The sequence below is a fragment of the Polypterus senegalus genome, chromosome 15, assembly GCF_016835505.1.
Source record: "Polypterus senegalus isolate Bchr_013 chromosome 15, ASM1683550v1, whole genome shotgun sequence".
Lineage (NCBI taxonomy): Eukaryota > Metazoa > Chordata > Cladistia > Polypteriformes > Polypteridae > Polypterus > Polypterus senegalus.
Window position 1 is genome coordinate 19041314 of NC_053168.1, and position 22294 is coordinate 19063607.

Sequence of the window (22294 nt, forward strand, 5' to 3'; positions counted from 1 at the left end):
ACCTTTCCCAGGTGTGAGCAAACAACTCCACGCTTTATGAGTTCTGCTTCACAGTGACTTAACGTCCGATTTAACTGGATAATCAGTGGCTTAGATATTTTCTTGTCTCCATTCCCTGACAGAGTTGCTTGGATTGTTCTTTTGTCTTCATTGTGTAGGTCAGTCCACCATACTGACCCTCCACCAGTTGACCCTTCCACATCCAGATGTATTTAGACTAAAATCAGCTAAAACCGCGACGGACACGTGACGTCCATTGAACTAATTCTGTAACTCTTAAAACTTAATGGCTGCCCCGAGTGAGCATGGCAAAGGCTCTAGATAAATGAAATGTATTGTTATTCATTTTATTTGTGACCAGTAACGGCATACTGCACGAGAACGTGCAGTGAACACACTTGACTTGAGCATTCATCCTCTTTCTTTCTCTGTACGTTTAGCACGTTTGCTCAGAGAATGATGCGCTTGCTGCTTCCTGAGCAGCTCTTCTTTTCTCCACCCTAGCGGCCTGCTGCTTCTCGTCTTTCATCGGCATTTTTTCGCATTAAAACTGATTAAGTCAGTATTTGTGTTGCAAGTACTTAGTACGTTTTCTTTAATTTTTCACTTAAGCTGACACTTATGTCTTGAATCTGCCTCAAGAATGATTTAAGATATGAAGAGGTAGTGGAAGTGACAGTGAAGGTGGTAGGGAATGAGAACGGCGCCTGTACACATGTGCCACACGGCCACCCTGCTGCGCGCTGCCGAGAGTTGATTCTACAATAAAATAAAAGTAAAAAGAGTAATAAAAATCATCAGCCCGAAAGCGGACAGTAGACGTCATGTAGTATATGTGCACCAAATTTCAAGTCAATAGGTAAAGCGCTTTGTGAGCTACAGGTGACTTAAAATCCTGGACAGACAAACGAAGAGCCATGGTAGCGTATTATAGAAGAAGATTATGTAAGGGTGTCATAATAAAGGGGCGAATACTTAATGTGACTGAGTCTTTTGTGTTGTATATTTGTACTTAATTTAGACAACTTTGCAGAGATGTGTTTTCACTTTGACATTAAAGTTCTTTTCTGTTGATCACTGCCAAACAATCCAAATTAAATCCACTGTGATTCAGTGTTGTATAACAATAACATACGAAAACTTCCAAGGGAGTGAATACTTTTTATAGGCATTGTAATCACAGCACTAGATAGAGCTAAGGCTGTATACACGATAAGAAGTCTATGGTAATCTCTAACACAAGTAACGATAATAAAAGTAAAAAAAGCAGTCAAGTCTGGAACAAGTACAGACTCACCTTACATATGGACAGAACTTAGAAACTGTTAAGAATCAAAAGGAAAATCATAACATGAGGCATCTCCTTCTTTACATGACTGTGTTAAATGCACTTACTAGCAAGCAGTTGTGGCTCAGCCAGCATTTCCCCCCTGGCTGGTGTTCAAAGTTGAGTTTCTTGTCTTTTGTGTTTAATATTGTATCATTTAATTCTATTAATGTTTCTGTCTGTAACAATTTTATTTTTCTATGTGTGTGTTAGGAAAGGGGTGTGGCCTAGGTTAGGGCCCTTGTGTTTTGTAGGTGGCTCCACGAGGGGCAGGGCCACCTGCCAATCACCACCAGGGACGGCCATCCACCCTATTTAAGGCGGGCCTCCCATAGTGGAGTGGATTGCGTTCTTGTGTTCCTCTGTTTTTGTTACTGCTTTGTGAATTTCTGGATTTTGAAACCTTGTTCTGTTTTTGACCTTACCTCTTGATTTCATATTGGAACTGGGTTTTGTTGTTATTTTGAATCTCTGCTCTGTTTTTTGACCATGATTTTTACATTCTGTTTTGGGACTTTTATTTACTCTCTTTTTACTAGCTTTATAGGCAGTTCTTTATGTTCTTCAGAGCTTTGTGCTGCACAGGCTCCTTTGAGAGCAAACAAGAATTCTCTTGAATTGAATTCTCTTGTCTTGTCTCTTGTATAGTCAGGGTTTTTGATAATTGTCTCCCCCCTTAAATGGGCAAGTTTAGAAAATGTATTTGGTACCCGTGCTTTTGGGACTCTCCCAGATCACAACACAAGCTTAATTGTGTGTCCATCCATTGCTATGTTAAGATGGCACATCACAAAGATTTGTAGTAATAAAATGCATTGGATGTTTTATTTCAACAAAGGTGGTTCATCAGAAACATTAACACTGCTTTTATGACTCCCACACCAAATGTCATATAACAGAGACATATGCATTGCATTTGTCATTTTATTACTACAAATGTATGTGTTGTGACATATGTTGGTATGACAGAGACATAGCAACCAGATGAACACAGAGACGCGAATTCTTTTATTAAGGAGGATGTTTGTGATGCAATGAAACGTATTACTGCATACATTACAAAATACAGTCTAAAAGGTGGTGCACTGCAAACATTAACACTGAGGTCTGTGCTGATTACTTAGATTTCAACCTGTCTTAGATAAATAGATAGCACAGCAAGTATAACATATAAAATAAGTCAGGAGTTTCTTTCTATTTACGTTTTTTCACATTTTAGCCATTCTGTTGTGTATTCAAGAGAGGGTTTGATGCTCTTCATAGTATAATATTTATTTATTGGGCCTCTGTAAAAAGTCAGTTTTCCCAACGTGGTCAAATAAATTTCCTATCTATCTATCTATCTATCTATCTATCTATCTATCTATCTATCTATCTATCTATCTATCTATCTATCTATCTATCTATCTATCTATCTATCTATCTATCTATCTATCTATCTATCTATCTATCTATCTATCTATCTATCTATCTACAGTATATGTTGTGGTGTACAGCCCGAAAACAGACAGGTAGACATGATGTTGATCACCAAACACACATTTATTTAAATTCTCTATACAATAAAGTGCACAAAACCCAGTGCCGCAGCACCAATCACCCCTCAAGTCCAGGCCTTCTCACAACGCCTTTATGCAAGTACGGATGGGCTCCAGGTGCTTTCCGACACTCCTCAGTGGACACTCCCCTGTGTGGCGGAAGTGCCGGCTGTGCACCTGGAAGCACTCTGGTTGTCCCCAATCTTCTTCCCCCCAGCACTTCCGGGTGTGGTGGAAGTGCTGAGGTCCAGGGCTCCAAAGGCAGTGGGACGCCCCCTGGCGGCGACCACGGGCCCCTACAGGGTTGAGCTTCCAAGCTCCCTATCCGTGGTCCCCAAAGCAACCAGGGCGGTCGCCCCCACATCATCTAGGGAAGGCGCAAGCCCTCCTCCGGTCCTCCTGGGTGTCCCGGCCGAGTCGCCTCCCCAGCCGTCACTATCTATCTATCTATTATATAGTACCTTTCCTATATATCTATCTATCTATCATATAGTGCCTTACTATCTATCTATCTATCTATCTATCTATCTATCTATCTATCTATCTATCTATCATATAGTGCCTTTCTATCTATCTATCTATCTATCTATCTATCTATCTATCTATCTATCTATCTATCTATCTATCTATCTATCTATCTATCTATCTATCTATCTATCTATCTATCTATCTATCTATCTACCTATCTATCTATGTCTCACCCCACAACTCAGATCTGTCCCTATATGAGTGCACTTTCTCTGTTGATGAAGTGATGGTCTGTAAATCTATTTTGAAGCCTCAGTAATGGAATAAATGGATTTAGTAGTCAGTAGTCATATATCATAATGTCAGTTTCTTAAAAGACAAATACAATGCACATATCAATTGTGTTTGTCATAATAACAATGCATCTGCTGCACTTGTGTGTTAAATGCTTGTTTCCTGAATGGCACAGTGCCAAAGCAGCATGCCAGTTTACCCTCATTGTAATCCGGGGGTCCCGCTAGTGCTCCATTGTTGGTTGAAAACTGAAATTTTAGACTGGTACAATGAAATAGACAACATATTAGTTGTAGAGAATGGATATGCTTATCTTCAGTAGTCGAATCACATGACGCCACAAATACACAATTGACAAACAAAAGCCATGCCACCTTGTACCTGTGACCAGCATCACACAGAGCAGCCACCTTCATGAGGCACTTCAGACACTATGTGCGTAATGCTAAGATGGCTAGATCCTCAAGCAGATGGATTTAGGTAACTGCATGCCATAAGCCCACTCGCCACCCCACCACAGACCAGCACAGCAGCTCTAGTTAGTGAAGAGCATAGTAGGCGGATGTTTGCCATTTTTGCAGGGTAAAGTCATGTTCTTCTGCCACATGAACACTGCTAGTCTTGGCAATCTCCATCTCCACTTTTTGCTGTACACCACCACACTCTTCATCATCACTGAGACCGAGGCACACAGTAAACGCCACGTGGGGCTCCTATTTATGGTGTAACTCTGAAGGTCTCTGCCCTCTTGCCCTATCTCAATGCTTGTCAAAGGATGCACAAACATCCCTGCTGAAGAGGCTGCTGCCATTAAAGTGTCGAGTCCCACCCACCCTGTGAAACCCTGACGGATAGAGGCTTTCCTGTAGAGCCTCTGACGGCATCCACAGAACTTTCTCCTAAAGCCAGTAATGGGCACTGAATGATTTACGACACCACAACGTGTTTTTATTTATCTGTTTCCCAGAATTTGGATTTTCAGGCTTTCAGTGTCCAAAGCAGTGCTTGACGATGTTCAGTACTCTCGGTCCTCTTCAAGCACTGGCCCAAAGTGTTAATTAGGAGGTACCCCACATATTTTGCACCTTAAGCAGGAGCCTATCTCAGATGCACCAGGTACGACACAGCCATGTAGACCAGGGGTCCTCAATCCCAGTCCTGGAGAGCCGCAGTGGCTGCAGGTTTTTGTTCTGACCTGGTTGCTTAATTAGAAAGCAATTCTTGCCAATAAAGCACCAACAAGCTATGAAATTAAATTAACTCTGCTATGTCAGGTCATTCTCATATCCTAGATTTTCTTTCCCTTTCTATCATGCAAATGATTTGAAGGCAAAAATGGACGAGTAATTCTCAGTCCTTCACTTTTTTCTCTTCATTTTTCTTCCAAGTATTTAATTAAACCCAATAGTGCAGATAAATACACACAGGTGTAAATGTAAATAAGCTAAATGGAGAAATGCTGCTCTCTCTTGTCATTTGCATGTTATTGATAATAAGGAGCAATTAAAATAGCTGTTTAAGACAAAATTAAGCAATAAGGGCTCAAAATCACTAAAGTGAAGCAGAAGTGTTACTTTAGCAATGAGTGCTTTTTATTAAGCAACTGGGTTGGAGCAAAAACCTGCAGCCACTGCGGCTCTCCAGGACCGTGATTGAGGACTCCTGATGTAGAGGGTACCAGTCCATCGCTGGACCTGCTCCTGTACAAACCCACTGCCACATTACATGTCTTTCGAGGGATGTGGGAGGAAAACCGACACAGAACTGAGGAGAAGATGCCAACTCAGCACGGATTATAGTCAAGCATGGTATACAAATGTGAAATACTGGATCCAGTAAAAAGCACAAACCATTGCACCACCATGTTGTCCACAATATTACATCAATATGCAATAAATTAGGTGTACTTAACAATATCTTCTGTTTAGACTTTGAATAGATGGTTATATGCATTTATAATCACTAAGATGGGAGCAATAACATTTAAAAGGCTTTTCAATTTATCTTTTAACAAAATCTGTATATAACAAATTGTGATAACAGATACAGTATTATTGCCACATAAACACATTTGACAAAGACGCTTGCCTTGCCAGCTCCAATAAACTGCTGGATTACAAAGTTGATCATTTACCTTGTCTGACCTTGAGGGGCGGATGAACAGAAATGTGCTTACGCAGAACGGAAAATATAAAACACGCAATGGGGCTGTAAAGTGCAACCCTGTGGCGGCGCTACTTAAAATTGACTACAACTCCCAGCAGTTTTACAGCACTGTTACACCGCCCTGGTAGATTCAGAGGGTGCAGGGCTTGATGGGATGAAGGATGTTTAGGCGGGCTCTTTAAATAGGAACCAAAAAGGCGCACGCAGTGAGGGTTGCGATTTACTGTCTGAATTTGTTTGTGCGCATCACACACACACGCTTGTATTATGACTAAACCACCATGGATTACAGTTTCCTCTTGATGTATGTGCTGTCCCGGGCCTGCTTGTCCGTGTAATTTCATCTTTTTTTGCATACGTCTTTGTCTGGGGAGCACACCCGGTCACACCAAATCTTCACGCTACAAACGGAGCCTGGTAGGACAAAACCTTACCTGTCATTCAGAGGGCTGTTCACGGGGATTTTCATTCCACACACCATCTGGACTGTGTTGGACTTCACTGTTAGTGTTAATCGCTCACTGAGTAGCGTCTGGTGCTTCGTTCAGTTTCATGTATGTAAATAATTATTCCTGTTGGGGAACTGGGGACGGCTTTCACGTACACGTTATTGTTTAATATTGCTTTTTTTCTTATTATTTGATTCATATTTACTTTAAAATATAAATATTTTAATTTTAATATTTTAAGGATGCCATCATCTATATGCTACACCGATCCCTCTCCCACTTGGACAGAGGCAGTGGTGCTGTAAGAATTATGTTTTTGGACTTCTCTAGTGCCTTCAACACCATCCAACCTCTGCTCCTTAGAGACAAGCTGACTGAGATGGGAGTAGACTCACACCTGGTGTCATGGATTGCTGACTATCTTACAGACAGACCTCAATACGTGCGTCTTGGGAACTGCAGGTCTGACATTGTGGTCAGCAACACAAGAGCGCCGCAGGGGACTGTACTTTCTCCGGTCCTGTTCAGCCAACATACATCAGACTTTCAGTACCACTCGGAGTCCTGCCATGTGCAAAAGTTCGCTGACGACACTGCTATCATGGGCTGCATCAGGAGTGGGCAGGAGGAGGAGTACAGGAACCTAATCAAAGACTTTGTTAAATGGTGCGACTCAAAAACTTATACATGAACACCAGCAAGGAGCTGGTGGTGGATTTTAGGAGGCTCAGGCCCCTCATGGACCCTGTGATCATCAGAGGTGACTGTGCAGAGGGTGCAGACCTATAAATATCTGGGAGTGCAGCTGGATGATAAATTAGGCTGGACTGCCAATACTGATGCTCAGTGCAAGAAAGGATAGAGCCGACTATACTTCCTTAGAAGGCTGGCATCCTTCAACATCTGCAATAAGATGCTGCAGATGTTCTATCAGACGGTTGTGTCGAGCGCCCTCTTCTACACGGTTGTGTGCTGGGGAGGCAGCATAAAGAAAAGGGACGCCTCACGCCTGGACAAACTGGTGAGGAAGGCAGGCTCTATTGTAGGCACGGAGCTGGACAGTTTAACATCTGTGGCAGAGCAACGGGCGCTGAGCAGACTTCTGTCAATCATGGAGAATCCACTGAACAAGATCATCTCCAGACAGAGGAGCAGCTTCAGCAACAGACTGAGGAGATCATTTTTCCCTCACACTATGCGGCTCTTCAATTCCACCCGGGGGAGTAAATGCTAACATTATTCAAAGTTATTGTCTGCTTTTACATGCATTTTTATTATCTATCTATCTATCTATCTATCTATCTATCTATCTATCTATCTATCTATCTATCTATATATCTATCTATCATATAGTGCCTTATCTATCTATCTATCTATCTGTCTATCTATCTATCTATCTATCTATCTATCTATCTATCTATCTATCTATCTATCTATCTGTCTGTCTGTCTGTCTGTCTGTCTGTCTGTCTGTCTGTCTGTCTGTCTGTCTATCTTTATTATCTTTATCATTGATCAAGTCATCAAGCTGCTTATCAGTGTGTGTGTGTGTGTGTGTGCCAGGTAAAGGCTGAATGAGTTCCTGGGGTCCATATAATAAAATAAACAAACTGCAATCTTCAGACAGTATGAATCTTAGCAATCTCATCACCGCTACCACCTGCAGCATTTCAACTTGGCACCACTGTGCAGACTGTGAGTTAAAATGGATGTCATGCAGTGCCTGGCTGAAGCAGTTCAGTGGAGCACAGGGAGTAAGAAATGCGGCACCCTCAAAAACTCTTCACGCCCCTTCATTTTATTCACATTTTGTTAAGTTGCAGCCTTATGCTAAAACACTTTTTTTTCTCTCATGAAGCAAAACTCAGTATCCCAGAATGACAATTGGAAATAGGACTTTAATAATCTTTGTAAATGTATTAAAAATTGGGAGTGGTCGTCCCTAGACTTTCTCATATACTCAGATATGGGGATGGATATTTGAGGTTAAACCGCAAGACAATGACTATATTTCTACATCATTTATTATTAAAGTACCATCAACAACAAAACAAATCAAATTAATAATATATTGGACAATCATTTTAAAAGTAAAATGGAATAAATCAGACTCTGCACCTGCAGCGCTAGGGCCGCTGCTGTTTTTAATATATATAAATGATTTAGATAGGAATATAAGTAACAAGCTGGTTAAGTTTGCAGATGATACCAAGATAGGTGGATTAGCAGATAATTTGGAATCCGTTATATCATTACAGAAGGACTTGGATAGCATACAGGCTTGGGCAGATCTGTGGCAGATGAAATTTAATGTCAGTAAATGTAAAGTATTACACATAGGAAGTAAAAATATTAGGTTTGAATACACAATGGGCGGTCGGAAAATCAAGAGTACACCTTATCAGAAGGATTTAGGAGTCACAGTGGACTCTAAGGTATCAACTTCCCAACAGTGTTCAGAAGCCATTAAGAAGGCTAACAGAATGTCAGGTTATATAGCGCCTTGATCTGTGGAGTACAAGTCCCAGGAGGTTCTTCTCAAGCTTTATAACACACTGGTGAGGCCTCATCTGAAGTCCTGTGTGCAGTTTTGGTCTCCAGGCTACAAAAAGGACATAGCAGCACAAGAAAAGGTCCAGAGAAGAGCGACTAGGCTGATTCCAGGGCTACAGGGGTTGAATTATGAGGAAAGATTAAAAGAGCTGAGCCTTTACAGTTTAAGAAAAAGAAGATTAAGAGGTGACATGAGTGAAGTGTTTGAAATTTTGAAGGGAATTAGTCCAGTGGATCGAAACTGTTATTTAAAATGAGTTCATCAAGAACACGGAGGCACAGTTGGAAACTTGTTAAGGGTAAATTTTGCACAAACATTAGGAAGTTTTTCTTTACGCAAAGAACGATAGACACTTGGAATAAGAGACCAAGTAGTGTGGTAGACAGTAAGATGTTAGGGACTTTCAAAACTCAACCTGATGTTTTATTGGAGGAAATAAGTGGATAGGACTGGTGAGCTTTGTTGGGCTGAATGGCTTGTTCTTGTCTAGAGTGTTCTAATGAATAAAAGGTAAAGTACCACTTCAGGCTAATGGAAACAGCTCAAAAGATGATGGAAATCTACGTTTTGTACCTAATACTTGTATGTAAAATTTGGTTGACTTGAGTGAAAGTGCACTCAAGTTATCGTGTTTACATAAACACACACACAGACAAAGACATAATTCTAAAAATGGTGTTTTCGGGAGGTCTAAAACGTCGAGATTCATCAAACTCTCGACATCGAATCTTTGGACGATTACAATACCTTCCCAATATTTCGTATACGAGAAAAGAAAAAATGGAATTATCCCATTGACACAAGTATTCAGACACTTTTATCAGTACTTAGTTGAAACCCCTTTGGCAACCATACCAGCCTGGGTCTTCTTGGGTTTGACGTGACAAGCTTCACACACCAGGGTTTGAGGGTTTTCTGCAGATTCTTCTCTGTAGATCCTCTCAAACTCTGTCAGGTCGGATGGAGACCATCGATAGACAGCCATTTCCAGGAGACTGGGCTCTGGCAGGGCCACTCCAAGATATTCCCAGAGTTGTCCCTAAGCCACTGCTGTGTTATCTTTGCTTTGTGCTTATAGTTAGTGTTCTGTTGAAAGGAGAACCTTCAGCCCACTGAGAGGTCCAGAGTACTCTGGAGGAGGTTTTCATTAAGGATATCTCCGTACTTTGCTCTGTTCAGCTTTCTATAGAGTAGACCCTGTCCAGTCTCCCAGTTCTAAACCCCACAGTGTGATGCTAACACCACCATGCTTCACTGTTATAATGGTGTTGTACAGGTGATGAGCAGTGCAACAGTCCTGTCTTGGTTTCTTCAGACGAAAGAATCTTGTTTCTCACATTCTGAGAGTCCTTTAGATGCCTTTTTGCAAACTCCAAGCATTCCTCCATGTGTCATCTGGTCACTCTGAATTGAAACCCAAGTTAGTGAAGTTTTGCAGTGGTGGCCGTCCTTCTGGAAGTCTATCCCATCTTCACACAGAGTCTCTGAAGGTCAGTCAGAGTAACCATCAGGTTCTTGGTTCAGGGCCCTTCTCCCCTGATTGCTCAGTTTGGCCAGGCACCAAGCTCTGGGATGAGACATGGTTATCTGAAACTTCTTCTGTTTAAGAATTATGGAGGCCAATGTGCCCTTAGGAACCATCCACGCTGCCGGAATTTTTTGTGGTCTTTCACACCATCCTGTCTCTTAGCTCTCTGCAGGCAATTTCTTCAGCGTCATGGTTTGGTTTTTGCTCAGCTTTGGGACCTTCTGTCGACAGGTGTGTGCCTTTCCAAATCAGTCCAAGGTGGACTTCAAACAAGGTGTAGAAACATCTCAATGATACTCAACAGAACACAAAGGGTATGAATACTTGCATTAATGTGACATTTCAGTTTTTTATTTTTTGAAATTTGCATACATTTGTAAAGTCTTGTTTTCTCTTTGTCTTTCTGAGTGTTGCTTGATGTGAGGAAACAGTAAAGTGAAATTAGTTTAGTACAAGGCCGTAAGGATGAAGGGGTCTGTAGACTTTCTGAAGGAACCGTATTTGTCATGACCTTCCAATATTCTGCTCGCTGTTCATGTTGGGTCTGTAGGTCCAAAGTAGTCATAATACACCGGAGCCCACCAAACGATGTTGATATTATCCTTAAAATAATATGATGGAAACAATTTAATGGAAAGATTGGCCCGGGGTGAGTGCCTGCACTCAGAAGGACTGCCATCCCGGCCAGGAAAGCTTCCCTCGCTCCACTCAATGGATCAAATGGCTTCACAAAGTGGATTAAAGAATTCACCCATAACCAAACCTTCTTAATCCAATATAGGGTTACGGTCTTAAGAACATTAGGACAACTGTAATGAGAACAGGACATACTTGTACAGCCCAACAAGCTCATCCATCCAAATCACAGACATTGTCCAAAATAACATCAAGTTGAGATCTGGAGGTTTCTAAACTTCCGCTGTCCACCACAATACTTCTTTTCAATGTGTAAAGAAAAACGTTTCTAACATTTGTGCAAAATCAATCCCTAACAAGTTTACAACTGTGTTCTTGTTAATAATAATAATAATATTTTCTTTATATAGCACCTTTCCCAATTTTAAAGTAACAGTTGGAGTCCATTGTACTAATTCCCTTCATAATTTAAACCACTTTGACCATATTCCCCCTCTTAATCTTTACAAACCATTCACAAGCATATCACTAAAATACAATTCTAAATATATAGAGTCGGATTACTGCCTAAAGTCCTTGTCTGAGTTAAATGCATTTTGGAAGCGTGAGTTACATTTTCGGCGTGAGTCATGCACTTGACGAGTGTTTTGCAGTCACGTGATTGTTGGCAGTGTTCTTGTGTGGCATCACTGCCAAAGTTATTTGGTAGCGAATGTGGTGTGTAATAGCGGTGTAAAAACTTATTGATACACTTAAGTATTGCAATACCGGGTGTCCCAAAAAGAATATCGGAGTTTTAAAGAGCTGTAGTTTGGCGCCCATTCATTGAAGACTGCAGCTAGTGGCGTCTTGAGGAATTAATTTAGTTTCATTTTGTTGCCAGTAGATGGTGGTAGTGCTTATCAAAAAGCTAACAATGTGTTGTTTCGATCAGTTACGTTTGCAGTTATGGCTATGCCACAACAAAAACCTTTTTGCATTTGCGAATTCGCCAGAACTCAATCGGTTGTTACTGTGCAGCTGGCATTTCGTCAAAAATATGGGACTGACCCTCCGAATGACAATAACATCCATTGACGGTAACGGCAATTTTGGGATACTGGGTGTATCTGCAAAAGTAAAGGTATCCGATGACCTCGATCTTCCTCCACTGCTGAGAATGTCGCCCGAGTGCAAACTGCATTCACTCGGAGCCCATCGAAATCAGTTCAACGAGCAAGTCATGAGTTACAGATACCAAAGTCAAGTGTATGGAGAATTCTCCAACGCCAGTTGGTTATGAAACCATATCGTCCGTAGTTGGTTCAGGCCCTTAGACGAAGGGATAAGACACGTCGAGTTGAGTTTTCAACTTTCATCCAGCAAAATTTGGAGAGCAATGAAGATTTTTGTTCCTTGATTATCTTCAGTGATGAGGCCACATTTCACATTAGTGGAAAGGTAAATCGTCATAATGTAAGAATTTGGGGTGAAGGAAACCCTCATGCAGTTATCGAATATGAATGAGACTCCCCCAAGACTAACGTTTTTTGTGCAATTTTCAAGTCGAATGTTTACGGGCCTTACTTTTTTGAAGGAACCACAGGGGCTGTGTACCTGCAAATGCTGCAACATTGGCTGTTTCCTCAATTGGAAGATCAAGAACCAGCCGATTTCATTTTTCAACAGGATGGGGCACCACCTCACTGGTCTCTTCCGGTGCGGCATTTCCTAAATGAGACCTATCCCCAACGTTCGATAGGAAGATCTGGCAATCAAGATTTGTCACTCCACCATTGGCCTCCAAGATCCCCAGATATCACCCCATGTGACTTTTTCCTTTGGGGATACGTCAAAGGATTAGTGTTCCAACCACCAATGCCTATAACTTTGGACGAAATGAAGTTGAAGATAATGGCTGCCATTCAGAGTGTCAATCCCGATATGTTAGAGTTTGGCAGGAATTTGAATATCGCCTTGATATTGTTACAGTTACTCATGGGGGGCACATACAGTAGAACATTTATAGACAATGTGTGGAAACACGTGAATATAACAGTTTTTGTATATGCTTGTATAATTCAATAAATATGGCTCTTTGAAACTCCGATATTCTTTTTTTATATACAAAATGAAACTATCACTGTAAAAAATGTCAGTAAATTTAACGGTAAAAATACTGTAAATGGTGAAAGTAAAAGACCTTTTCTGAAAAAAAGGAAAGTGACCTTATGTTCTACTGAAAATTACCTATATATCTTAAACAATACATTTCATTCTTTTCTACAGCCAAGTTCTGTAAATTCGATATTTTTCTACCTTCAAAATATGCTAAATACCGTTTATTTATGCATGACAGTTACACTGAAAAAATCTGTTAATTTTACAGTGTAAAACTGTTAAATAACGAAGGTAAACAACCGTAAAATGTAAAATGGTAAATCACTGTTTCAGTAAAATCGGTTACGATATTTGCATAAGGACACGCCCCTTTTTCCAATATTGTTCCTGGTGAACCGCATACCTTTGAATAGTAGGGAAAAAAACTTAACCTGGTGGGTTGTATTCGATAAGTAGGACACCATACACCACCCCACCAGACAACGTGCCATAACTTCCTTAAACGTTGAATTGTTTTCAATGTGTATAATTAAATGGTACATGCTTGCTATTGCTTGTTGTTACTTTACTGATACAAACTGTGTCCTGGGGTTTGACCCTGACAATACATATTGTTTATTGATTGTCATATTTATTACACAACATGGATTTCTGGTTATGGTTAAATATTCCCTTCTGTTGGAATTTGTCGCAAAGAACAAATAGTTTTTACTATAAAATTATACTGTAGACCTAAAAATATTGTCACCTTATTTATTACAGCAAAATTTTGGCAACCCCAGCTGCCAGTATTTTACCGTAAATGTAACATTTTTTTTAAAGTGTACTGTAGACCAAAAAATATTGTTACCGTCTTTTTTACGGTAAAATTGTGGTGACCCCAGCTGCCAGTTTTTTACTGTAAATTTAACATTTTTTTTTTTTACAGTGTAGAATAATTCCTCAAGACGCCACTAGGTTGCTCTGCAGTCTCCGATGAATGGGCGCCAAGCTACAGCTCTTTAAAACTCCGATATTCTTTTTGGGACACCCTGTATTATATTTTTTGATAATGCATCGATTCTCAAAAACATAGTATTGATTTTTAATGACTAGTTTCCATTCAAAGATTCAAGGGACACAGTTCATTTTTAGTTGTGTTTAAACTCCTGATCGCAAGATAGCAGCTAACATAACATCATAATTTGAGACAGAATATAGCATAAGGGTTGACGTATGTAGGCTTTCAATACTCAGGCGCACGGATCTGGCAGACAACGTGGATCATGCAGTGACAAACCGAGCTGACAAGTAACACGACAACCGATGACTGAATCCAGAGGAGTAAGAGCAGCTCCCGTGGCGTACAGAGCGGAAGTGTGGGCTCATTTTGGCTTTCGCAATACTGAAGGCACTAAGGAGAGTGACAAGAGCCATGCTGTCTGCAAATTGTGCCATGCCAAAATCAAATACTCAGGGAACACAACAAATCTGAGAGCAGCAAACGACAAGCGTTAAAAAAGTGGGTCCGTCTCAACTCACTAATGGAACAAGTAACACACACCGAAGTTAGCACAGACGTCAACTCGTGCAAACAAAATAACTCGGTCAATACTCTATTTCATGTGCAAAGATAAACTGTCAGTTTCAAGTGTAAGGAATGGAATCAGGAAATGGAAGGCCACAGGCACAGTTGCTGTAAAACCAAACCAGGTCTGGCAAGCCAAGAAAAATACAGGAGCGGCATATGCAGAGGCAGGATTGTGAGAATGGTTACAGGCAACACACAGATCACCTCCAAAGACCTGCAAGAACATCTCACTGCAGATGGTGTATCTGTACATCGTTCTACAATTCAGCACAATTTGCACAAAGAACATCTATCTGCAGTCACGCCACAAACAGAGTCGCTTGTTGTATGCCAATGCTCATTTAGACAAACCGGGTTCATTTTGGAACAAAGTGCTTTGGACTGATGAGACAAAAATTGAGTTATTTGGTCAGAACGAAAAGTGCTTTGCATGGTGGAAGAAGAACACCGCATTCCAAGAAAACCACCTGCTACCTACTGTCAAATGTGGTGGAGGTTCCTTCATGCTTTGGGGCTGTGTGGCTAGTTCAGGGACTGGGGCCCTTGTTAAAGTCGAGGATCAGATGAATTCAACCCAATATCAACAAATTCTTCAGGATAATGTTCAAGCATCAGTCACAAAGTTGAAGTTACGCAGGGGTTGGATATTCCAACAAGACAATGACCCAAAACACAGTTCGAAATCTACAAAGGCATTCATGCAGAGGGAGAAGTACAATGTTCTGGAATGGCCGCCACAGTCCCCTGACTTGAATATCACCGAACATCTATGGGATGATTTGAAGCAGGCTGTCCATCAAATTGAACTGAACTGGAGAGATTTTGTATGGAAGAATAGTCAAAAATACCTCCATCCAGAATCCAGACACTCATCAAAGGCTATTGGAGGCGTCTAGATGCTATTAGATTTGCAAAAGGAGGCTCAACTAAGTATTGATGTCATATCTCTGTTGGGGTGCCCAGATTTATGCCCCTGTCTAATTTTGTTATGATGCATATTTCATATTTTCTGTTAACCCAATAAACTTAATGTCACTGCTGAGATACTACTGTTTCCATAAGGCATGTCAGATATTAAAAGGAAGTTGTTACTTTGAAAGCTCAGCCAATGATAAATAAAAATCCAAAGAATTAAGAGGGGTTCCCAAACTTTTTCATATGACTGTATATCACCTTGCTTGCAGTATATCACAATATATCGCAATATATCGAATCGTAACCCCTGTATTATGATACGTATCAAATCGCAAAATTCTTGCCAATACACAGCCCTAGTAGGTAAAGGGCGGGACTTCATTCTTCTTAGCCAATGGGTGCACGCAGTACTAACCAGCCAATCACGAGGCAGACGTCCTAAGCCCACCTCCTAATGGGAATGCGCATAATTTACTCCATGACTCAGGTCTTACTAAAAGTATGGGATTCTTTGTCAGTTTGCTGCAGGTTTTGTATCCAATTCAGTCCCCCCGTCCCACACTGGCAGAAATGTCAATCTGTTTGTCACATGCCATCAATATAATATAATGTATCAATATGAAATAAGAAATCAGTTCATGCATGTTTTAAAACATTCTTGTGTCTCATAATATAACAGGAACAATGAATCACTTTAATTATTTTTTTGAACGGAAAATAAAGGGGGGACCAAAACTGATGGGTAGGTCATGAGATTTGCTGCCCCGCTTTAACTGAATGTATTACTAAGGAATAAGAAATCAGTTGGTACAAATGTTTATGTCATTCTTGTCTTCCATAATATATAAAGGACAAACATTCACTTTCTTTCTCTCTTTTGTTTGAGTAATTCACCAGATTTTAATTTAATTTAAGGTTTTTTTTTTTATTTTAATTTAGAAGGGTGCATTATCTATATTTCATCAATTGAGCATTTGTTGAGCAAATTCAAACGGCACACTTGAACTCCCCCCTATTATTTATGGTTATCAAACTAACCATTAAAGTGAAGGTTCGTCCTTGTTATATTATGACAGACAAGAGCTGTATCAAACACATCCCAACTGATTCCATTTTCCTTACTGCTACATTAAATTATAGGAGGGAACAAATCTGATGACCTACTGTACCAGTCTGTTTTGATCCCCCCCTATATTTTCAGTTTAAAGAAATAAAATAGAGATAATACGCTCATCCTATCTTTGAATCTTATCTCTGAACTTAATGACTGTAGGCCAGTTGCTTTGACCTCAGTGGTTATGAAATTATTCAAACGTCTTATGCTCTCCTATCAAAAATCCATCACTGACCCTCTCCTTGATCCACTTCAGTTCACTTATAGGACAACTCACTCAAAGGGGCTCCAGCCCACCCCAGTTATCAGTAATATACTGTGTTAGAATTAACGAGTCCAGTCCTCCATTACATGTCTGGTGCATCCCCACAGTGCACACTAACTAAAGAGGCTCCTTTATACCTTTAAGTTTAACTATTTACATAAACCATTTTTATCTATTCGTCCATCTTTCAAACTCACTTATCCAGGACAGGTTTGTGGGACAGCTGGTGCCTATGCAAGCAATCGGGCACAATGCAGGAACAGTCCTCAACCAGGCGCCAGGGTCCATCTCATGGTGAACACAAACAGAAACACACACACACATAATGTATCAGGGGCCAATTTAACATCTCCAGCCCACCTAACCTGCTTGTCTTTGGACTGTGGGAGGAAACTCACGTGGACACAGGAGTAACATGCAGGGCACATTCAGGACCCCAGTCTCCTTAAAGTGTGGCAGCAGTGCCAGTACAGCGACACTGTGCTGCCCACTGAATCCATGTATTGTTCTTAATTCTTTTTGAATTCCTTTAAATTTGTCTGATTTTATTATTCGCATTACAATGTATGAAACAAATAACTATAAAGGATATAATTGGTACATACATAGCACATTTAAATTTAATATCATGTCAATCTGAACGTCCACCTTAAGATCCACAATACCAAAGTTCAGAACCAGCAGGTCTGTTTTAAACACTCAGTCTGATTTCAGCTTATTTTAAATACAATTCATAGACCAGTCTTGAACTATACATTTGAATTGCTGCTTCGTTACGTTTTATGGAGAAACCAAAGCACTGGCAATTGACAACAAGGCTGAGGCAACTTCTCACCCCAAACTGGATACCCGGCCATTGCACTCTACTTGTTTATTGAAGTCACTGATTCTTAAGAATGAGTCAATGTCTATCAGTGTGCCAGGAGTTTGTGGACCAGAGTTTGTTCCTGTAATACACCAAGTGTTACTGTGATAAGCTGCGCCCCATGACCCTGAGCGGAGTTAAGTGGGTTTAACCACATACTGTGTGTTTTTAAAATGAGCCCCACCTTCTTAACTGTGGATGATAATAAAACATTTACCTTCAGAATGTTTGCTGACATTACTGACACTAACTGTCATGTCATATCTAAGATGAGAGATCAGTAAAATACAAGCGTGAAGCATCCAGTCCTCTCTCAGCTGGACGTTTTACTGCCATCCATCCATCCATCCATCCACTTTCTGAGCCCACTTACTCCATAACATAGTAGTGGGATATCATCTGGTATTACTGGCAGCAAGGTAGGACGGGACATAAACTAGGATTAAGATTTGTTATTCAGTGCCTTCATCTATCAGCAGATCATGAAGTGCCTTTCACATCTATCTATCTATCTATCTATCTATCTATCTATCTATCTATCTATCTATCTATCTATCTATCTATCTATCTATCTATCTATTTATCTATTATATAGTGTCTTTCACATCTATCTATCTATCTATCTATCTATCTGTTTATCTATTATATAGTGTCTTTCACATCTATCTATCTATCTATCTATCTATCTATCTATCTATCTATCTATCTATCTATCTATCTATCTGTTTATCTATTATATAGTGTCTTTCACATCTATCTATCTATCTATCACCCCACAACAACTCAAATCTGTCCCTATATGAGTGCACTTTCTCTTTTGATGAAATAGACTTAAGCAGGTCTATGCATCTATTTTGAAGCCTCATTAATGTTGTAAATGGGTCTAGTATGAATCAGCAGTCATATCACAATGGCAGTTTCTAGAAAGACAAATACAATGTGAATATCAATTGTGTTTACCATAATAATACTGCATCTTTTATGTAGTACATTTCATATCTGTCTATATCTATAATGCCTTACCTATTTATCTCTACATCAATTATATAGTGCCTTACCTATCTGTCTCTTTCTCTGTCTATTATATAGCACCTTTCATGTCTATCTATCTATCTATCTATCTATCTATCTATCTATCTATCTATCTATCTATCTATCTATCTGTTTATCTATTATATAGTGTCTTTCACATCTATCTATCTATCTATCTATCTATCTATCTATCTATCTATCTATCTATCTATCTATCTATCACCCCACAACAACTCAAATCTGTCCCTATATGAGTGCACTTTCTCTTTTGATGAAATAGACTTAAGCAGGTCTATGCATCTATTTTGAAGCCTCATTAATGTTGTAAATGGGTCTAGTATGAATCAGCAGTCATATATCACAATGGCAGTTTCTAGAAAGACAGATACAATGTGAATATCAATTGCGCTTACTATAATAATAATGGGCAGCATGGTGGCGCAGTGGTAGCACTGCTGCCTTGCAGTAAGGAGACCCAGGTTCACTTCCCAGGTCCTCCCTGCGTGGAGTTTGCATGTTCTCCCCGTCTCTGTGTGGATTTCCTCCTACAGTCCAAAGACAGGCAGGTGAGGTGCATTGGTGATTCTAAATTGTCCCGTGTGTGTGTGTGCCCTCCGGTGGGCTAGCATCCTGCCCGGGGTTTGTTTCCTGCCTTGCACCCTATGTTAGCTGGGATTGGCTCCAGCAGACCCCTGTGACTCTGTAGTTAGGATATAACAGGTTTAATAATGACTGACTGACATAATAATACTGCATCTGTTATGTAGTGCATTACATATCTATTTGTCTATATGTATAATGCCTTACCTATCTATCTCTTTTTCTGCCTTCACATCTATCTATCTATCTATCTATCTATCTATCTATCTATCTATCTATCTATCTATCTATCTATCTATCTGTCTATTAAATAGTGCCTTTCCTATCTATCTATCTATCTATCTATCTATCTATCCATCTATCCATCTATCCATCTATCTATCTATCTATCTATCTATCTATCTATCTATCTATCTATCTATCTATCTATCTATCTATCTATCTATCTATCTATCTATCTATTTTATAGTGCCTTACCTATCTATCTCTCTATTTATTATACTGCCTTTCACATCTGTCTATCATAAAGTATCTTACGTATCTATCTCTCTGTCTATTATATAGTGCCTTTCACATCTGTCTATTATATAGTGCCTTTCATTTCTGTCTATCTATTATATAGGGCCTATCACATCGCCTGTCTATCTAATATAGTGTCTTACATATCCATCTGTCACTCTTAGTGTAACTCGATGTATTTGACAACTTCATCTTTATGTTTTGTCACAATGCTGTTTACAGCAAATCATAAGTGGGCTAGAAGATGGATGGATACTAAAGGCTATTCAGACAGGTTCATCTGGGTGGTCTCCACATAATCCCTGATGAAGACAGATATGCTTTTCTCTGCACTGCTTTCACCTCATCATTCAAGAAGACCCGGTCGCCCCAAACCCTTTTGTCTTTAAAGATTTGCAGACTCAGCCTTGTTAGCTAGCACACCGTGTAAGGCTGCAGTGCCGTCCAGCTTCCTAATGGTGTTTGTTGAGAATTTTAAATATTTTTCATATTGTTTCATAAGTTTTTTTTGCATTTCCCAAGTAGGCAGTACACTGTCTTGGGCTTTTTATTAATTTCAGTTAACACTATTTTCACTTATTCCCTATGCCTGTTTGGAATTGCCCATCCGTTCATTTTTTGAACCTGCTTAATCCAGTTTTAGGGCCTCACACGATACTTAGGAATGACCTTTTACCTCTGCACACTTTACTTAATGTTTTTTGTTATTTTTCAGGTATTCCTAAGGTTCAGTTACTATTACACAATTAAACCTTGTAATGAATTGCCTGTAATACTTTGGTTTCTGCTCTTCCAATGTAATTTCACTCCTTCATATTTCCATCCCACTGCTTCACTAAGATGGCACCCCACCATTTGAACAGTACCCACCACTGTTTTCCCTTTGCGTCCGCCAGCCTCGCGGCCGAGCACACGTTCATCATACCTCCTCCATGGCTCTGGCACAGATAAGGGAATCGCCACACATTTCCTAATCCCACGCAGAAGCCAATGCAGGTCAGCATGTACTGGGCCTTGTTGTCCCATTTGGGCCTGTCGCCAGCTTCTTCCTTCTCCATCTTTTCTAGCTCATCATAGGAGTATATCCTGTCCTCCAGCCTGGGGTTTGGCAGTTGCAGCTTCATGATTGCTGTGCTGTGTCGACCGAGGAGTCACGACAGAGGGTGCCGGTAGGTGTGGGAGGCCCGGTCGAAGTGGATGTGGCTGACGCCAGCTGATGATATTTATAGTGAACCTTTAGCACTAAACCTGAAAGTGCACCTTCAATAGAGGGAAGAGTCAGCAAAAGCGCGGATCACCCAAGTCTCTGCTTGATAATAATTAATGTCTTATCTGGGGGAGTGAATGACACTTGAGGCTAGTGGGAAAGTACAGGGCTGACTATTTGACATAAACAATAAAATGTGATAAGTGGGATTAGGAGATGGCTTACTTCAGAACGGGGCTAATAGTCACTGGCCGCAAGCCTAAAAATCAAGAAACGTCACTGGGTGTCGTGTCAAATACCCTGTTCACATTTCTTATGACCATTAATCACAGTAAGAATGTATGAAAATAAGGTGCCCACTAATTAAATGTTTTATTTGTTTTATAGATGGATTGTGCCAAGTTGCACAGCTGGCAATGTGGTGCCAAGGACAGAAGTGGCAAATGTCAAAGATGCCAAAGTGAATTTGAATTTTGGAGCATTTCGTTGGGGATTTCACTCCTAATACCATTGTGGGTAAATGGCTACGGGGGTAATGGGTCACCAGAGTGGTTATTCTTTGAGCTCAAAGGTAAGAGGAAGGGAATGGGGAAAGAACTGAGGAGTTTCTCAGAAAACCATCAGGGGGCAGCGGAGAGTCACCACACTAGCAGGATATGCAGGGCAGCCACGGGGGGGTGCTGTGCACTTTAAGGGGTACGAGACACCGCTGTCATTCTGATTTCACGATGCCTGCGGGTAAGGTCCTCACTGTGGGTCACATGATGGGATGGGGACGGACATCGGCTCCAGGTGCCTCCCAATGAGCTACTGCCGACACTCCCTGGTGTGGCGGAAGTGCCGGCTGCGCACCCGGAAGCACTCCAGGTGTCCCTCATCTTCTTCCCCCCAGCACTTCCGGGTGTGGCAGAAGCTCCTCAGGCATGTGGGCACCCCCTGGCGGTGACCACGAGCCCCTATAGGGTTGAGCTTCCAAGCTCCTTTCCTGGGGTCCCCAACAGAGGTGGGTAGAGTAGCCAAAACTTGTACTGAAGTAAGAGTAGCGTTACTTCAAAATAATATTACACAAGTAGAAGTAAAAAAGTATTTGGTGAAAAGACTACTCAAGTACTGAGTAACTGTTTGATCATAATAAATGATTTATTTTT

General features: G+C 40.6%; 1 protein-coding gene across 1 annotated transcript in view; it reads right to left on the reverse strand.

Moving 5' to 3' along the window:
* Positions 1 to 21113, reverse strand: part of LOC120516062 (sodium-dependent neutral amino acid transporter B(0)AT1-like) — a 64615-nt gene extending 43502 nt beyond the window's left edge. Inside the window, exon 1 of the mRNA XM_039737509.1 lies at positions 20865 to 21113. Coding sequence (XP_039593443.1) covers positions 20865 to 21063 — 199 coding nt within the window. The 5' untranslated portion in view covers positions 21064 to 21113. The remainder of the gene's footprint in view (positions 1 to 20864) is intronic.
* Between the last annotated feature and the right edge of the window lie 1181 nt (positions 21114 to 22294).